The following is a 20,706-nucleotide window of genomic DNA, read 5'->3' as shown; positions in this document are numbered from 1 at the left end:
ATCAGCAGTAGCTCGTTTGGGAAGAAGCAATCATTAAAGTGATGGTAGATCTTGAAATTATAAAATTATAAAGTCATAAAGGTATCATAGTTTATGCAGACTACATCCTATACCAATAATAAAGAAGGGTTGTTCTGGGTACATTCCATCTTTCATATCTTAGCTATTTGTACATACAGTACTCACCCTTGACTGTGATGGCTGTCCTCATACTCAGTGCCCTCTTCACCAATATCAGGCAGGGTAAACAGCATGGACTTAGTGTTCCAACCAGAAACTGAAGACTCCGGAATATGCCTTGGTGATCGATTGGAGTGGTTAGATTGACTTGTGGTTATTACTGTACTGCTAGCTGTAGGAGCTGGACGAACCAGAATAGTAGTCGGCGTTGTTGGAGATGAAGTGGTAGGCTGGGGCCCTGTCCATTGTTCCTCTTGAACTTGTTGTAATGGTGGTACCAAGCTAGCAGCAGCTGAGTTTAAAATTTGCGGTTTTGTTGAATGAGATGGGCTACTTGGTGCAGATATCCCATTTGTATGAGTGGTGGACTTTCCAGAGGGAATTCGAGAAAGGGAAGAAGCTGAAGTACTAAGAATATGCAAAGGAGAAGCTGGTGCAGAAAGTAAAAGGAAAGGCGTTTTTGGAGCCAAAGAAGTGGCAGTAAATCCTGAGGAGTTGACAGTGTTGGAACCTTGAGAAAAAGGGTTACTGCTTGGCCCAGAATTTAAGGGAGAAACTGATGATTTGAAAAATTTAGCAAATACAGTTCCCAGATCCAAAACTGCCACCTTCATGTCTTTTCAGCTGGCAATAAAAATATAAAAGTCTGCAAATACAGGTAAGTAAATTAGAAGAAACAGTATTAAAGTTCTGCAAAGTCCTGCTCATCCCCACCAGCAAAACGTAACTGTCAGAGATGGAATACAAAGGGAAATATCTGAAAGTAAATACTGTTACGAGAAGCCTAATTTCTTTCAAATGCAATGAAGCCAGTGCATTCAGTTAGACATCTACAAAGTCTCTAGTCCACAGATGTACAGCTAAACTTACTACAAAGCTTGTACTATAAGAAGGAAAACTGCATATGTGGAATCCCGACAGAAAGGAGAAAGCTGCCTGTTTATGTCTTGATTCAGTGGCTTGGAGCAGCTGACATAAGAGTAGAAGGGGCGGGTGGTTGCTATGATAAACAAAAAAGGGAGAGACTTGTAACTGGGCCTTTTCAGTTCAGAGGCTTGGAAGCTTTCACCCTGAGAGACAAGGAAGAAAACAGATTAGTCACAGTATTGTACTCACAGAGCCAACCAGAGCACAGACAAAGACAGAGGGGCGATAGACAGATTTACCTGGCTGCTTTAAAATTCAAAAGGAAGTTGCTTATATAGTACAAAGAATAGCAATGAAATGCAAATATGAGCTAACTGCCATCATTCTTCTTTCACCGATCATACAAGAGTATGCTAAAAGAAGATTGTTTGTAATGGGCCACTGCATTCTTCTCATTGTCAATCCCCATAGTAGGGCCCATTTATAGTTTATAGTTTTTGACTGCATGTTTACATGCATTTAAAGAACAGTTGACGCGTGCTTGCTGCGCGCTTGATGTGCGCTTGAATGCATTTTGCATGCACTTTGAGCTGCGTTTGCAGTGAATTTTTCTATATGTTTTTGGGCCTGGCATTCTTGGCTTAAACGAGCTTGGTGCGGTGCATTTAAAGCATGTTTGTAGCACGCAAAAATGCAGCATGCTCTACTTTTTTTATCTGCACTGAACTGCACTGCAATGATGTGAACTATGCCCCTAGGAGTACCTTGATTTTGGGCTGCCTATGCAGTTGGAGTGCAGTTCAAAATGCATCCAACTGCATTTGATGTGAAAGGGCCCTTACAGTATAAGGTGCAATTGCCTATTGAATAGATGCCTTTGCCATAGCAGCCTGTGGTTTCCCTGCTGTTTGCTGGGACTTGCAGTACCAACACAGCTGCAGAGCCAATAGGTCCCTTTCATTTTTTGCAGTGGCTCTGAAAAAAATACTTATGTTATATATACCTACCCAAATAGAAATAAGGAAGCTGCCATTACTGAAATGTTTATGCATGCTCCAGGGCTGTCATTCTGATCCTTACTTCACTAGTTGTAAGTCACTGACCTGGAACAAGCACCTATACAGTGCAGTGTAAGGACACCAGATATGCACATTCTGCTATGTTCCAAGACAGAAAAATCACCAACCGATAAAGGAAAGAAAATAACTTTAACAACTTTTTTATCTTGACATGCTCCTTTTAAACAGAATTAAAGGAATATTAAAGGTTTTTTGTTTTTTTAAATAACAAACATGTTATACTTACCTGCTCTGTGCAATGTTTTTTCACAGAGCAGCCCAAATCCTTCTTTTTGGGTCCCCCGCTGGCGCTCCTGGCTCCTGCCCCTTGACTGGTGCCCCCAATAGCAATCCGCTTGCGGTGGGGGCACTGGTGCATGCTCGCTCCCAAGCCAAGCTCTATGTGTCCATAAGACACATAGAGCCGTGGTTGGACCCCACCCCCTGCTCTCTTCTCAGTGGCTTCCACTGCTGTCTCAGCCAATGAGGGGAGAGGGATCCAGGACAGCCGAGGCTTCAGTGCACATCGCTGGATCGAGAGGGGTCTCAGGTGCAACCATTTAAAGTGCAAAATATGCAAACAGGCAGGCTCTTTATTGCAAAACAGACATGCTATGTCTTTTCTGCAATAAAACAAACTTACCTGCCTGTTCTTCTTTATGCGCAGCTCAATGTACATCCCCAGTATACCTTGGCACCTAGTCCAAGTTCAGCAGTGTTTGGACTGGAACCCAAGCCCACATATGCGAAGGAAGCTGTCAACCATATGGACCAATCATCTGTGGCTGGGGCATTGCCGGCCCCACAGCCACACATATACATCTCCCTTGTATATGTGCAGCTGCAGGGTGGGGAATGCCCTGGCCGCAGCTGGTTGGCCTATACAGTTGACAGCCTGCCGTGACGACGTTTTGAACGCATGTGCTTTGTCCTTTGTCCATCGAGCTTCCAAGCTGGTTTGACTGGCAGGTCCCTCATGTCCGGCCCTTCCGCCCTGACATTGCGGTAACGTCACATGGTAGCGCCGGCGGTCTTTGGCTTGGCTCTCAGCATCCACAGTCTCACAGCATTGGTGTGCTGCATGTTAACAGCAGATCGTTTCCTCCCTTCTGTCTACCGGACCCAGCGGACATTAGCCCATCTACATCCATCTACACCGGCCTGGTATCGTATGTACTGCAAATTTTTCTCAATAAACTGTTTAGCCTTTACATCGGCTCGGCACTGTTTTGACTGGAGGCTCCACATCCTCATTGAGTTTCGGATAGCGCTGTCTGTATCTTTTCTACCCTATTCAATCACTCCATGTGTTTTCATGACCGCTGCAGTGGATAGCCTCTGGGGCAGTGGACAGTGGGTTTTCCCATAGGGCCAGTGCCTGGAACATTGTGTTGTTTTAGTCTTCTCATTCTGGTAACACTTTGATAATTAAAGGCTGAGCTTAACTTGTTTTATCTTCTTCTGACATTTCAGTTATCTATTGCAGGGTGTGTCCGTATTAGCGCTGTCTACAATGATCATTTATAAACCTAGTAGGTGTCAAACTTGAATTTCAAGTTTGAATACACATCATAACTGGACAAGTTTTTGAAACACATCAAACACCTAAAGCATACACAAGTAACCCCTTTGTCTGGTCAAGCTGGTCCACAAAAGAGATTTATTTTTAATTGCTATGGTATTTCTGGTAGACACATGGATGAAAAATACAATACAGGCGGTCCCCGGGTTACAAACAAGATAGGGTCTGTAAGTTTGTTAAGTTGAATCTGTTTATAAGTCAGAACAAGAACATTTTTTAAGTGTCGCTCCAGCCAAAAAAACTATTGTAAAGCTTTTTGGATAGCATAGGAAAGGGTTAACACCCTTGTAACATTTGTTTTGCTGTCTGTGCCCCTTTGCAGAAGATTTTATCTCACTTTCTGTCCCAATGACAATTGGATTTTGAAAATTTTTGTTGTGGAAACAAGCCTTGGTGATAAAGCATCAGTAGAGGTACCTTTTTCCCATAATAACTCTTACAGGAGTGACTTTCCTTCCTAGGGGTAGATTTCCTCTCACTTCCTGTTGTCTCCCTCCATTTGTAAGTAGGAGTCATTTGTAAGTCTGATGTTTGTAACTAGGGGACCACCTGTATTGTTTAAAAACGTGCTAATGTGCAGCCATGCGGTTAAGGGGGTTTTCAAAGAGAACCATTGTATCTGTGTAGCTCTTCACCAGTGCCACACATCACCAGCAGGCAGCTCAGTATGTGAAATGTGTAGCTGCATTTTCTAATCCTTCGAGTTTGGGTTACAAAGGAAAAAAACTATTTAAATTTTACCTGAAATTTTACTGTAACATTTCTAGTGCATAAGGATGAGGTATGCAGCCCAGCATATTGGGGGAATTTCAAAATACTGAAACAATTATGGTGAAATTCGACAATTTTTTTTTTTTTTTTTACTGTGTCCAAGAGTTAAAATGGCCAACAATCAGGGCTTTGGTATGTGCCAGCCCCATCACTATAAAAAGGTGGGTTCCCAGAAACCATTTGTAATTGTGTTTTTGAGTACCGTAGGGAGAGCTGACAGTCTATGTACGTGAAATAAAGGTGCTTTTTTTGTGTGTGTCAGCAACAACTGTATTTACTAGCTACCGGCCCCCTTTGCAAATTAGTTTTTGTTTTTTTTTTACCTTTTCTTAGTTTTTTTAAAACAATTTCTGCTAGGTTAAAATGGGTTGGGATGAACATTTCACAGTTTATTTTTTGGGGAGAGGTATATTTTATTTTCTGTTGCTATGGCCTGTACTTCTGTTTCAAGGTGCACTGCGTATCTTTGTTGCTGACACAGGCAAAGCTTGACTCTGTAGCATGTCTCCACATACTTGTGCATTAATGTATTTTGCACCAGAGCACCACATATTCACCCCCCTATTCAGGGCTTTTTTTCTCAGAAAATATGTGCAGGAACTTAACTACGACCCCTCAAACAACACACACACTCTCCAAACCGCATATAATAGTGGGTGTGTTCAAATTTCAGTGGGAGAGTCTTAAAGGGGCATTAAATACCAGGAGGGCATTATGTAATGAGTGCAGAGTTGGGGGAGGGGGTTTACACACAGAATGCAATGTTTAGGGGTGCAATATGTACATAGTGCAGAGTTCTGGGGTGCACGGCATACAGAGTGCAGAATTCAGTGGTGCGCAACACAAAGGGCACACAGTTAAGCCTTACCTCTGCCTTCCCACACCTGCCTATCCATGCATCCCCCATCCGCATCTCATTTTCACCCCTCTTCAGCTCTGACCTTTGCATGGAATCCCCCCCTCCACTGCCCCCATCTTTTTCCCCCCTCCTTAAAAGCTCCATCACCTTCCACATGTCTTACTTTTACTGCTTTATAGCTGAAACACCCAGCCGCCTCTAGTACCTCCCTGCATACTGTAGGTGGCTCCGCCTCTCATTCTTGCAGGGAGATCATCCAGTTGGAGTGTAGGCATCCACACTGCACCCCGGTCACCTGCATATCCCTTGTCCCCATCCTGCACTCAGTGGGAGCCACTCAGGAGATCAGATTTGTGGGAGCTGTTGGGAGACAAGCTGTCACTTGCAAACACAGAAGCTGGACTTCTGTGTTTACAAGTGAAAATGGTGAGCAGAGAGCAAAGGGCCTGAGCCAGAGGTGGTGGAACTGAGTTCCACCCAGCTCCAGCTGAAAAAAAGCCCTGCCCCTATTACTATAGCTGCCATTAAATTCTAGTACAGTAAATCTCTATTTTAAAATATGTCAGGCAGGGGCACCAAAGGGGATGTGACCAATATTAACATTTTAAAATGAACCTTTTGCATGCTGCAATACACACTTACATATTCATAGCACTGCCCCACGGGTACAAGTCACTGCTATTTCTAAGGTCAGTCCACAGTCCTCGGTCCTCTACAGTATGGGCCTCTTTTAATGTATCTCATGCTGACAGCACCATTGTGGTACAGAGCTTCTGCTGCAATGTATCAGCCATGGTAAAAGCACCAGCTATGTGGGTACTACATGTGTGAGGAAACACATGACTCTGCTTTACAGAGTTTGGTGGGATTAACACTTCAATGAGACAAGTCAGAAGTAAAAAGACCTCACTCCTCCTTTTGGTTCTGCACTTTCAACATCTCCCCGCTCCACAACATTCTTCTGTAACATCTGTGGCCCCTAGTGACAGGAAGGGAACTCTAACAAAGGGTATAAGAATCCTCAAGTAAAACTAAAGGCAAAACGTTTTTCTCGTTTTGGATAGAGTGAAGAGGAATTAGAACCCCTGTCAGTTTTTAAGGCTGTCTGTGCCCCCATTAAGGAGATTCACCCTCTCTATTTGTTCTGTTTACCATTATTATTGGAAGTACAGAAAATCTAAAATTTTGGGTTGTCCCCAGAAAAGTAATAGTGGGGAAATCTTCCAATGGGGACACTAGATCTGGTGACCTGGGGTCCCCAAGGGATTCCCTTAATTTGCAGGGATTTCCTCTCACTTCCTGTTTGGCTATGGGACAAGAAGCAGGAAAATCTCCGAAATAGGACCCAGCAAAAAAAATCTGACGGAAAACAGGTTTTGCCTCTAGTTGCCTATAGTTCTACTTTAAGTTATGCCTCGTTAAGTGGGCAAGAGGGTCACACTGAGGAGGGTCATATATACATAGGCTTGAACCTCTGTAGGATTCTCCTACATCCACCCAGCTGTCTCCAGCAGCATGTTTTCAAAGTCAGCTGTACCTTCTGCAGCTGCTGGAGGAAAAAAAAATCAACCTCATGCCCAATATCTTAATGCCAGTGTGGTAAAACTGCTAGCTTTTGAGCTTCCCCCATTTGAGCTTGTCATATCAGTCCCCTTCCACAAGGTTTTTGCCTGTGCTACACCCAAGTGGCAAGTACACAGCTGCTATTATTTTGCACAGACGGCCATCCCTGCCCTCCACCAGTATGTGGAAGGTAATACTTTGGTTTCACCGGTCCATATTGTCAGGATAGGATACATATGATCAGGAATACTAGGTCCAGTAAGCATGGGCAGGGATGTTACATAACTATCAAAGCACACTGGATCAATCCTCATTAGCTTCATCTTGTGATTCCTTGGAACCAACAGTCCCCCCAGTGCCCCAGAGCATATAGAACATCCCAGGCTATAAACAGCCATCTTGAAGCTGTTATCGCTTGGGGACAGGAGCTACACTGGGCCAGGGCTGCTGGCAGATATCCAGACACAGGCTGAGAGGTGGCTGACCCAACACCATCTTAGGCAGGCAATGTCATGTGTGATGATGGCACTAACCATCTGGTTGCCCTTCACCCAGGAATAATTACACATGTACCTTTCCTAGCACATGTCCTCAACTTGGTGGTGCAACAATTTTTCAAGAAGTACCTTGACTTCCAGGAGGTCTCTTATTGGACCAGAAAGGTGTGTGGCCATTTTAGACAATCATACCTGGCCATGGTTCCCCTGAAAGAAATGCAATGCCAATATCAGCTACCTGCCAACTGCCTCGTCTGTGACACATTCAGATGGAACTCAATGTTGGTGCATGCTGCAGAAGGGGCACAAGCAGCAGCATGCCTACAATGAGTACCTGTGTGATTATGGCACAGACTCTAGGTACCACATGCATCATTTTTTGCACATATTGAAGAGGCGACAAAAACGTTGAGGCATGATAAAGTGGGAATTAGTAATACAAATTCTCTCATTGTACTTCTGGAGAATACAATGCGTGCCTGGATCAGGCATTGAAAGCAGAGCAGCAGGGACCTTTGCCTTCTGCCTCCATCCCTGTGAGGCAAGCAGCAGGAGGCAGAGGAGGAATATGGGGATGATGAGGTTTGGGGTGGTGGTAATAAGGAGAAGAAAGAGAAATGGCAAATATCATGAGGGACATTTCACCTATCCCCATGTGTTTTACATGGGTGTGGTGAGGTTATTGAGGACAGCAGGGACTCTGGGTCCTTTGCTGCAAGCAATTTATTCTTAAATGCTAGCGCCTGCCAGGGTCATTTTTTTTTCCTAAATGCCTGCACAAGGATTCCAGGATTTGGGTCATCAAAAAGAGGGACCAGTATTAGGCAGTGACCCCTATTAGGTCTCAGATACAGACGTAAAATGACTGTTCCCCTGCCATCATACAAGAAGGGGACCAAAATGTAGCACTTTGAGAAGATGCTGCATGGGAACCTCTTTATCACATTTCCTGATGATGGCAGAATCTCCTCTGATAACCAACATGCCTCCAATCCTGTGATCTATGAAAGGAGGAGCAGCTGTGGCAGTGGCTGCCTCAGAGCCACATTTTGTTTTTTAGAGTTTTTCAAACAACAGCAGCCAGCCACAGCTGCAGGCATACATTGGGTCACGTGCAGATGCAAACACCTTAGGAAGTGAGAACTTTGGACTGTTGGGTGTCCAGGCTGGACCACTGGCCAGAGTTTGCACAGTAAGCACTGGCTTGTCTTACAGCCAGTGTGCTGTCTGAGAGGGCCTTCGGTGCAGCGTAGGTGTTGTTACAGAGAGGCAAATCTGTGGTCCAGCTCACTTTCATTAAAATGCACCAGTCTTGCATTACCAAGGACCACAAAACCCCTGCTACTGATGACATAGAATAAACTTTTAAGAGTTACCATGCTAAAAAAAAAAAAATCTGCTACCTCTCCTGGCCTAATTCAGTGCTCTACCCTAGCTGCAAAATATATTATGTTTGCTAGAGGGTAAATCCTGCATTACTCCTCAGAGTTTGCTGCCTATTCCAGTGCTCTGGTACTGTAAAGGTGTCACAAAATGTTTCCACAACTGTAAAATTTGTAATATTTGCTGCAGGGTAAATCCTATATTATGCAAATTATAAGATGAAACAATCAGCGCCACAAGTAAAAAATATTTTGGATAACCTAATAATAAACGTGCACAGCTGCTAAACATTCCAAGTGGTACACCACACTAATTTCAAAATGGATAGTAAATAAATAAATAAATGTAACGCTGTGTGTAAAATTATAAATATAAAGTGCAAATCTCTAAAATAAATAAATCCTACATATCAATGAATAGTCCATAAAATGAAGAAATAAAACATGAAAAACTCTTCTTGTAATCAGTGTATCCACACAATTCCATCACAGTGACTGTTTGTCCTCAAATGGAGTGCACACCACCACCAGTAAAAATGCGCACTCACCTCCCGGATGAGTCAACACTCTTATGCGGATCTCCCCACAAGCTCTTTGCTCTCACTTCCTCTTCCCAATCAATGGTGGGTAATTCAGATGGCTCTTTTCTTAACGGTAACTCAGCTCATTAATATCCAAAGAAATGGATCATCTCCCAGCTTGGCTCAAGATTCCATGAGTTCAGGACATATAAATAATAAGTATAGAGACCATAGTGTTCTCCGTATACAAATTTATTCAAAGCCCCCAAACAGACAAGTTGCATTTACAAGATAAAAACTTTTAAACTTTTAAAATCACATAAAACCTTCCAGAGTAGCACCGCCGTGTCCACATACACAGTGCCTGGCTGAACGTGACTATCAGCTCCCCCCTTCTAGACGCGTATTGGCCAATCACGGGCCTTCCTCAGTAGAAGTAGTTCTACTGAGGAAGGCCCGTGATTGGCCGATACATGTCTAGAAGGGAGGAGCTGATAGCCACATTCAGCCAGACACTGTGTATGTGGACACGGCGGTGCTACTCTGGAGGTTTTTATGTGATTTTAAAAGTTTTTATCTTGTAAGTGCAACTTGTCTGTTTGGGGGCTTTGAATAAATTTGTATACGGAGAACACTATGGTCTCTATACTTATTATTTACATGTCCTGAACTCATGGAATCTTGAGCCAAGCTGGGAGATGATCCGTTTCTTTGGATATTAATGAGCTGAGTTACCATTAAGAAAAGAGCCATCTGGATTACCCACCATTGATTGGGAAGAGGAAGTGAGAACAAAGAGCTCATGGGGAGATCCGCATAAGAGTTTTGACTCATCTGGGAGGTCAAGCGCGCATTTTTACTGGTGGTGGTGTGCAATCTTTTTGAGGACAAACAATCACTGTGGTTGAATTGTGTGGATACACTAATCACAAGAAGAGTTTTTCATGTTTTATTTCTTCATTTTTTCATGTTATGGACTATTCATTTATACGTAGGATTTATTTATTTTAGAGATTTGCACTTTATATTTATAATTTTACACACAGCGCTACATTTATTTATTTAAAATCCTATATTATGTTTCAGAGTTTGTAGCCTTTTCTGGTGCTTCAGCACTGTAAAAGTGCCACAAATTTGTTTCTGAAGCTTAATCACAGCTGCAAAATTTGTAATGTTTGCAGCAGAGGATCCTGCATTGCAACTCAAAGTTTGCATCCTATTCTGGTGCTCCAGCACTACAAAATAATAGCACTAATGTTTATTTCAAAATAAAACCTGTCTTGTCTCTCCGTCGTGTTTGCTTAACCAAGCTCTTTGCATACTATTCAACTACTGTACAGTATTTGAGGCTATTTTCTCTCAGATAAAACACCCTAATTTGTATTTCAAAATAACTTGCCTCCTCTCACCCTTTTATATTTTGGCCTAACCAAGCTGTTTACATTCTGTTCAGCCACTGTTCAATTTTTGTGGATATTTTTTCTCAGGTAAAATACTCTTATTTTTATTTTAATATAAATTCTGCCTTGTCACTCCATCTTTTATTGTGGCCTAACCAGCTGCTTTACAATATTTGTGGCTATTGTCTCTCAGATAATACACTCCAATGTATATTTCAAAATAAATCCTGTCTTGTCTCTCATTATTTGCTGCCTAATCAAGTGCTCGCATAGTGTCCTGATGCTGGCCAATTTCTACCAAACCCATACCCGAAGTCTAAGTTTTATTTATTTTGGGAATAATTGGGAATGCAGGGTTCAGGGAATGTGAGGTTGTGGTTTTGCATTTTTTGTGCACTCTCCTTTATTCCTTCAGTAAGTGAAAATGTTCCAGGGATAAGCAAAAAACATGCTGACAAAAGTGACCGTGCTCCCCTCTTGTGCTTTCACTCACCAGAGCGCTTCACCCCTGCAGGGGTACAAGCGTGCAGAAATAATGTTATCCCGGTCTCAGATTTGCAATATCCCCCTGGTTCCCAGCTCTAGGGCAGAAGGTCATCACGTGACACATGTCATGTGCAGAACACGGAACTACGCTCTAGCCACTGTGAGCGATATTGTGACTTACTGCACAGAGAGTGTATGGGATCGGGGGCCGGGGAGTGTGATGTCAGCTTGTAGCAGGCGGTTATCTGGCCAGGAGTTACGCTGTAGAGGTGGGACACTGGAGTCTCCTTCCCCTCCGTCCGTGGATGACCTTCCTGCCCTAGAGCTGGGAACCAGGGGGATATCGCAACTCCGAGACCGGGATCACATTATTTCTGCACGCTTGTACCCCTGCAGGAGTGATGCGCTCTGGTGAGTAAAAGCACAAGGGGGGAGCACGGTCACTTTTGTCAGCACATTTTTTGCTTATCCCTGGAACATTTTCACTTACTGAAGGAAGCACTTTGTCACTTTATATGGACACTGATTTTTGATTTTAATCATTTTTTTATTTTTTGGGGCACTATTGGTTAATGGACACTTAGTCTATATAAATCATATAATTTATTGGATATCATTCACAGTAGCTTATTTAGCTCATATGTTTGAAATTTATACCAGTGTTGTTTGACAGGTATTATTCACATCAGCTGATGCTATTTATTCATTGACTGTATCTCTTTATACACACCTTCACATACATATTCTAGATGTTTACACTTTTATCTTTTACCTTTTGCATATTATAATTGAAGCACATCACTTTTTCACGTGTTAGGGAGTATTTGGTTTCTACTATTGATACACAGTTTGTACACCATATGTATAAGATTATATGTATATGATTATACATACAGTGGGGACAAAAAGTATTCAGACCCCCTTACATTTTTCACTCTTTGTTATATTGCAGCCATTTGCTAAAATCATTTAAGTTCATTTTTTTCCCTCATTAATGTACACACAGCACCCCATATTGACAGAAAAACACAGAATTGTTGACATTTTTGCAGATTTATTAAAAAAGAAAAACTGAAATATCACATGGTCCTAAGTATTCAGACCCTTTGCTGTGACACTCATATATTTAACTCAGGTGCTGTCCATTTCTTCTGATCATCCTTGAGATGGTTCTACACCTTCATTTGAGTCCAGCTGTGTTTGATTATACTGATTGGACTTGATTAGGAAAGCCACACACCTGTCTATTTAAGACTTTACAGCTCACAGTGCATGTCAGAACAAATGAGAATCATGAGGTCAAAGGAACTGCCTGAAGAGCTCAGCGACAGAATTGTGGCAAGGCACAGATCTGGCCAAGGTTACAAAAAAATTTCTGTTGCACTTAAGGTTCTTAAGAGCAACGTGGCCTCCATAATCCTTAAATTGAAGACGTTTGGGATGACCAGAACCCTTCCTAGAGCTGGCCATTCGGCCAAACTGTGCTATCGGGGGAGAAGAGCCTTGGTGAGAGAGGTAAAGAAGAACCTAAAGATCACTGTGGCTGAGCTCCAGAGATGCAGTCGGGCGATGGGAGAAAGTTGTAGAAAGTCAACCATCACTGCAGCCCTCCGCCAGTCGGGGCTTTATGGCAGAGTGGCCCTACAATAGCCTCTCCTCAGTGCAAGACACATGAAAGCCCGCATGGAGTTTGCTAAAAAAATTATTGAAGGATTCCAAGATGGTGAGAAATAAGATTCTTTGGTCTGATGAGACCAAGATAGAACTTTTTGGCCTTAATTCTAAACGGTATGTGTGAAGAAAACCAGGCACTGCTCATCACCTATCCAATACAGTCCCAACAGTGAAGCATGGTGGTGGCAGCATCATGCTGTGGGGGTGTTTTTCAGCTGTAGGGACAGGACGACTGGTTGCAATCGAGGGAAAGATGAATGCAGCCAAGTACAGGGATATCCTGGATGAAAACCTTCTCCAGAGTGCTCAGGACCTCAGACTGGGCAGGTTTACCTTCCAACAAGACAATGACCCTAAGCACACAGCTAAAATAATGAAGGAGTGGCTTCACAACAACTCCGTGACTGTTCTTGAATGGCCCAGGCAGAGCCCTGACTTAAACCTAATTGAGCATCTCTGGAGAGACCTAAAAATGGCTGTCCACCAACGTTTACCATCCAACCTGACAGAACTGGAGAGGATCTGCAAGAAGGAATGGCAGAGGATCCCCAAATCCAGGTGTGAAAAACTTGTTGCATCTTTCCCAAAAAGACTCATGCCTGTATTAGATCAAAAGGGTGCTTCTACTAAATACTGAGAAAAGGGTCTGAATACTTAGGACCATGTGATATTTCAGTTTTTCTTTTTTAATAAATCTGCAAAAATGTTAACAATTCTGTGTTTTTCTGTCAATATGGGGTGCTGTGTGTACATTAATGAGGAAAAAAATGAACTTAAATGATTTTAGCAAATGGCTGCAATAAAACAAAGAGTGAAAAATTTAAGGGGGTCTGAATACTTTCCGTCCCCACTGTATATATGTTTATTTGGGGGTGAACACACCATTAATAGTTACATACACATAGTTTTTGCCAGCAAGTACAGCACCATTTACCTTTCTACGTTTTTTTTTTATATATTCCATAACAACACATACAGCTTAAAGGCATCTCTAAAGCATGTACAGTAATACCTCGGATTGCGAGTAACGCAGTTTACGAGCGTTTCACAATACAAGACGAGCAGCATTCATGCCTCTGGGGTGTGCAGTACTGCATGTGGCCAGAGGTGCGGGGGTGCCGGTTAACTCTTGGAGACACTCGGAGATGCTCGGAGACACTCAGAGGCACTCCATTACTGAGTGTCTCCGAGCGTCTCCGAGTGTATCCGAGCATCTCCGAGTGGTCTCCGTGTGTTTCCGGCGCCCCCGCACCTTTGGCCACATGCGGTACTGCATACACCAGCAGTGACACTGGAACCGATTATCTGAGTTTCCATTGATTCCTATGGGGAAACTTGCTTTGATATACGAGTGCTTTGGATTACAAGCATGCTTCTTGAACAAATTATACTTGTAATCCAAGGTACTACTGTATTTTAAAATATTGATGTTTTTTCATGTTCCCCTTGTAGACACAGAAAAGGACCACTGTATGGTACTTAAATATCGGACAAGTTTATGTTTGTGGAAAGGAGTTCAATTAAATTTATAAATGTGAACATAACGGTATCATCCCGGTACAATAGTTATGGACAAAGGACGATAGATTTTGGGACTTTGAATGTACCCCTATGTTAACTTTGCTCTTAACAAACGAAAAATGTTACATAGTTACATAGTAGGTGAGGTTGAAAAAAGACACAAGTCCATCAAGTCCAACCTATGTGTGTGATTATGTGTCAGTATTACATTGTATATCCCTGTATATTGCGGTCATTCAGGTGCTTATCTAATAGTTTCTTGAAGCTATCAATGCTCCCCGCTGAGACCACCGCCTGTGGAAGGGAATTCCACATCCTTGCCGCTCTTACAGTAAAGAACCCTCTATGTAGTTAAGACTTTACAGCTCACAGTGCATGTCAGAACAAATGAGAATCATGAGGTCAAAGGAACTGCCTGAAGAGCTCAGCGACAGAATTGTGGCAAGGCACAGATCTGGCCAAGGTTACAAAAAAATTTCTGTTGCACTTAAGGTTCTTAAGAGCAACGTGGCCTCCATAATCCTTAAATTGAAGACGTTTGGGATGACCAGAACCCTTCCTAGAGCTGGCCATTCGGCCAAACTGTGCTATCGGGGGAGAAGAGCCTTGGTGAGAGAGGTAAAGAAGAACCTAAAGATCACTGTGGCTGAGCTCCAGAGATGCAGTCGGGCGATGGGAGAAAGTTGTAGAAAGTCAACCATCACTGCAGCCCTCCGCCAGTCGGGGCTTTATGGCAGAGTGGCCCTACAATAGCCTCTCCTCAGTGCAAGACACATGAAAGCCCGCATGGAGTTTGCTAAAAAAATTATTGAAGGATTCCAAGATGGTGAGAAATAAGATTCTTTGGTCTGATGAGACCAAGATAGAACTTTTTGGCCTTAATTCTAAACGGTATGTGTGAAGAAAACCAGGCACTGCTCATCACCTATCCAATACAGTCCCAACAGTGAAGCATGGTGGTGGCAGCATCATGCTGTGGGGGTGTTTTTCAGCTGTAGGGACAGGACGACTGGTTGCAATCGAGGGAAAGATGAATGCAGCCAAGTACAGGGATATCCTGGATGAAAACCTTCTCCAGAGTGCTCAGGACCTCAGACTGGGCAGGTTTACCTTCCAACAAGACAATGACCCTAAGCACACAGCTAAAATAATGAAGGAGTGGCTTCACAACAACTCCGTGACTGTTCTTGAATGGCCCAGGCAGAGCCCTGACTTAAACCTAATTGAGCATCTCTGGAGAGACCTAAAAATGGCTGTCCACCAACGTTTACCATCCAACCTGACAGAACTGGAGAGGATCTGCAAGAAGGAATGGCAGAGGATCCCCAAATCCAGGTGTGAAAAACTTGTTGCATCTTTCCCAAAAAGACTCATGCCTGTATTAGATCAAAAGGGTGCTTCTACTAAATACTGAGAAAAGGGTCTGAATACTTAGGACCATGTGATATTTCAGTTTTTCTTTTTTAATAAATCTGCAAAAATGTTAACAATTCTGTGTTTTTCTGTCAATATGGGGTGCTGTGTGTACATTAATGAGGAAAAAAATGAACTTAAATGATTTTAGCAAATGGCTGCAATAAAACAAAGAGTGAAAAATTTAAGGGGGTCTGAATACTTTCCGTCCCCACTGTATATATGTTTATTTGGGGGTGAACACACCATTAATAGTTACATACACATAGTTTTTGCCAGCAAGTACAGCACCATTTCCCTTTCTACGTTTTTTTTTATATATTCCATAACAACACATACAGCTTAAAGGCATCTCTAAAGCATGTACAGTAATACCTCGGATTGCGAGTAACGCAGTTTACGAGCGTTTCACAATACAAGACGAGCAGCATTCATGCCTCTGGGGTGTGCAGTACTGCATGTGGCCAGAGGTGCGGGGGTGCCGGTTAACTCTTGGAGACACTCGGAGATGCTCGGAGACACTCAGAGGCACTCCATTACTGAGTGTCTCCGAGCGTCTCCGAGTGTATCCGAGCATCTCCGAGTGGTCTCCGTGTGTTTCCGGCGCCCCCGCACCTTTGGCCACATGCGGTACTGCATACACCAGCAGTGACACTGGAACCGATTATCTGAGTTTCCATTGATTCCTATGGGGAAACTTGCTTTGGATTACAAGCATGCTTCTTGAACAAATTATACTTGTAATCCAAGGTACTACTGTATTTTAAAATATTGATGTTTTTTCATGTTCCCCTTGTAGACACAGAAAAGGACCACTGTATGGTACTTAAATATCGGACAAGTTTATGTTTGTGGAAAGGAGTTCAATTAAATTTATAAATGTGAACATAACGGTATCATCCCGGTACAATAGTTATGGACAAAGGACGATAGATTTTGGGACTTTGAATGTACCCCTATGTTAACTTTGCTCTTAACAAACGAAAAATGTTACATAGTTACATAGTAGGTGAGGTTGAAAAAAGACACAAGTCCATCAAGTCCAACCTATGTGTGTGATTATGTGTCAGTATTACATTGTATATCCCTGTATGTTGCGCTCATTCAGGTGCTTATCTAATAGTTTCTTGAAGCTATCAATGCTCCCCGCTGAGACCACCGCCTGTGGAAGGGAATTCCACATCCTTGCCGCTCTTACAGTAAAGAACCCTCTATGTAGTTTAAGGTTAAACCTCTTTTCTTCTAATTTTAATGAGTGGCCACGAGTCTTGTTAAACTCTCTTCTGCGAAAAAGTTTTAACCCTATTGTGGGTTGTCACCTATTGTCACCAGTCCGGTATTTGTAAATTGAAATCATATCCCCTCTCAAGCGTCTCTTCTCCAGAGAGAATAAGTTCAGTGCTTGCAACCTTTCCTCATAACTAAGATCCTCCAGACCCTTTATTAGCTTTGTTGCCCTTCTTTGTACTCGCTCCATTTCCAGTACATCCTTCCTGAGGACTGGTGCCCAGAACTGGACCGCATACTCTAGGTGCGGCCGGACCAGAGTCTTGTAGAGCGGGAGAATTATCGTTTTATCTCTGGAGTTGATCCCCCTTTTAATGCATGCCAATATTCTGTTTGCTTTGTTAGCAGCAGCTTGGCATTGCATGCCATTGCTGAGCCGATCATCTACTAGGACCCCCAGGTTCTTTTTCCATCCTAGATTCCCCCAGAGGTTCTCCCCCAGTGTATAGATTGCATTCATATTTTTGCCACCCAAATGCATTATTTTACATTTTTCGACATTGAACCTCATTTGCCATGTAGTCGCCCACCCCATTAATTTGTTCAGGTCTTTTTGCAAGGTTTCCACGTCCTGCGGAGAAGTTATTGCCCTGCTTAGCTTAGTATCTTCTGCAAATACAGAGATTGAACTGTTTATCCCATCCTCTAGATCGTTTATGAACAAATTAAATAGGATTGGTCCCAGCACAGAACCCTGGGGAACCCCACTACCCACCCCTGACCATTCCGAGTACTCCCCATTTATCACCACCCTCTGAACTTGCCCTTGTAGCCAGTTTTCAATCCATGTACTCACCCTATGGTCCATGCCAATGGACCTTATCTTGTACAGTAAACGTTTATGGGGAACTGTGTCAAATGCTTTTGCAAAATCCAGATACACCACGTCTACGGGCCTTCCTTTATCTAGATGGCAACTCACCTCCTCATAGAAGGTTAATAGATTGGTTTGGCAAGAACAATTCTTCATGAATCCATGCTGATTACTGCTAATGATACCGTTCTTATTACTAAAATCTTGTATATAGTCCCTTATCATCCCCTCCAAGAGTTTACATACTATTGATGTTAGGCTAACTGGTCTGTAATTCCCAGGGATGTATTTTGGGCCCTTTTTAAATATTGGTGCTACATTGGCTTTTCTCCAATCAGCTGGTACCATTCCAGTCAGTAGACTATCTGTAAAAATTAGGAACAACGGTCTGGCAATCACTTGACTGAGTTCCCTAAGTACCCTTGGATGCAAGCCATCTGGTCCCGGTGATTTATTAATGTTAAGTTTCTCAAGTCTAATTTTAATTCCGTCCTCCGTTAACCATGGAGGTGCTTCCTGTGTTGTGTCATGAGGATGAACACTGCAGTTTTGGTTACTGAAGCCCCCTGATTCACTCGTGAAGACTGAGGAGAAGAATAAATTCAATACCTTTGCCATCTCCCCATCCTTTGTAACCAGATGTCCTTCCTCATTCTTTATGGGGCCAATATGGTCTGTCCTCCCTTTTTTACTGTTTACATACTTAAAGAATTTCTTGGGATTTTTTTTGCTCTCCTCCGCTATGTGTCTTTCATGTTCTATCTTAGCCGTCCTAATTGCACCCTTACATTTCCTGTTGCATTCTTTATAAAGTCTGAATGCTGAGGATGATCCCTCAACCTTGTATTTTTTGAAGGCCTTCTGCTTTGCTTTTATATGCATTTTTACATTGGAGTTAAGCCATCCAGGACTTTTGTTCGCTCTTTTAAATTTATTACCCAATGGGATACATTGGCTAATGCCCTTATTTAATATGCTCTTAAAGCAAACCCATCTCTCCTCCCTATTCTTTGTTCCTAATATTTTATCCCAGTTTATGCCTTTTAGCAAGGTTTGTAGTTTAGGGAAGTTGGCTCTTTTGAAATTCAGTGTCTTTGTATTCCCTTTATGTTTCCTATTTGTGTGATTTATACTGAAACTAATTGACCTGTGATCGCTGTTACCTAAATTGCCCCGTATTTCCACATCCGTGATCAGGTCTGTATTGTTGGTATTCAGTAGATCCAGTATGTTTTATTTCTAGTTGGTGCGTCTACCATCTGACCCATAAAATTGTCCTGCAAGACATTAAGGAATTGGCGAGCCTTAAATGAATGCGCGGTTCCCTCCACCCAGTCTATGTCTGGATAAATAAAATCCCCCATTATGATAACACTTCCCATCCTTGCTGCTAATCCAATTTGTGATAGGAGATCCGTCTCCACTTCCTCCCTCAGGTTAGGGGGCCTATAGCATACTCCCAGTATTATTTTCCCCTTAGCTTCATCCAGGGCTGGACTGGGACAAAAATTTGGCCCTGGACTTCCTCATGACTGGCCCAATTTAATTTTGAGTGTCCCCAACAGCGTCCCCCTTACATCAGAGTGTCCCCAACAGCACGCTCCTTACATCAGAGTGTCCCCAACAGCGTCCCCCTTACATCAGAGTGTCCCCAACAGCGTCCCCCTTACATCAGAGCGTCCCCAACAGAGTCCCCCTTACATCAGAGTGTCCCCAACAGCTTCCCCCTTACATCAGAGTGTCCCCAACAGCATCCCCCTTACATCAGAGTGTCCCCAACAGCGTCCCCCTTACATCAGAGTGTCCCCAACAGCGTCCCCCTTACATCAGAGTGTCCCCAACAGCGTCCCCCTTACATCAGAGTGTCCCCAACAGCGTCCCCCTTACATCAGAGTGTCCCCAACAGCGTCCCCCTTACATCAGAGTGTCCCCAACAGCGTCCCCCTTACATCAGAGTGTCCCCAACAGCGTCCCCCTTACATCAGAATGTCCCCAACAGCATCCCCCTTACATCAGAGTGTCCCCAACAGCGACCCCCTTTCATCAGAGTGTCCCAATCAGCAGCTCCATTCACAGAGAGTCCCCACCAGCAGCCCACTTCACATAGCAGTCCCCACCAGCAGCTCCCTTCACATCAGAGTCCCCACCAGCAGCTCCCTTCACATCAGAGTCCCCACCAGCAGCTCCCTTCACATCAGAGTCCCCACCAGCAGCTCCCTTCACATCAGAGTCCCCACCAGCAGCTCCCTTCACATCAGAGTCCCCACCAGCAGCTCCCTTCACATCAGAGTCCCCACCAGCAGCTCCCTTCACATCAGAGTCCCCACCAGCAGCTCCCTTCACATCAGAGTCCCCACCAGCAGCCCACTTCACATCAGAGTCCCCACCAGCAGCTCACTTCACATCAGAGTCCCCACCAGCAGCTCCCTTCACATCAGAGTCCCCACCAGCAGCTCCCTTCACATCAGAGTCCCCACCAGCAGCCCACTTTACATCAGAGTCCCCACCAGCAGCCCACTTTACATCAGAGTCCCCACCAGCAGCCCACTTTACATCAGAGTCCCCACCAGCAGCCCACTTTACATCAGAGTCCCCACCAGCAGCCCACTTTACATCAGAGTCCCCACCAGCAGCCCACTTTACATCAGAGTCCCCACCAGCAGCCCACTTTACATCAGAGTCCCCACCAGCAGCCCACTTTACATCAGAGTCCCCACCAGCAGCCCACTTTACATCAGAGTCCCCACCAGCAGCCCACTTTACATCAGAGTCCCCACCAGCAGCCCACTTTACATCAGAGTCCCCACCAGCAGCCCACTTTACATCAGAGT

General features: G+C 43.6%; 1 protein-coding gene and 1 long non-coding RNA gene across 4 annotated transcripts in view; one reads left to right on the top strand and one right to left on the bottom strand.

The window, feature by feature from the left end:
- Nucleotides 1–1,160, bottom strand: part of FAM149A (family with sequence similarity 149 member A) — a 177,039-nt gene extending 175,879 nt beyond the window's left edge. For all 3 annotated transcript variants that reach the window (XM_073607670.1, XM_073607679.1, XM_073607687.1), the window contains exon 1: nucleotides 187–1,160. In XM_073607670.1, the coding sequence (XP_073463771.1) occupies nucleotides 187–794 (608 nt within the window). In that variant the 5' untranslated portion in view covers nucleotides 795–1,160. The remainder of the gene's footprint in view (nucleotides 1–186) is intronic.
- LOC141114173 (uncharacterized) overlaps nucleotides 1–20,706 on the top strand; it is a 133,774-nt gene that overhangs the window by 89,763 nt on the left and 23,305 nt on the right. The window lies entirely within an intron of this gene.

The sequence above is a fragment of the Aquarana catesbeiana genome, linkage group LG01 (assembly GCF_042186555.1).
Source record: "Aquarana catesbeiana isolate 2022-GZ linkage group LG01, ASM4218655v1, whole genome shotgun sequence".
In the NCBI taxonomy this organism is placed as follows: domain Eukaryota; kingdom Metazoa; phylum Chordata; class Amphibia; order Anura; family Ranidae; genus Aquarana; species Aquarana catesbeiana.
The sequence above is the reverse complement of the archived record's forward strand: the minus strand, read 5'-3'. Positions and strand labels throughout refer to the sequence as shown.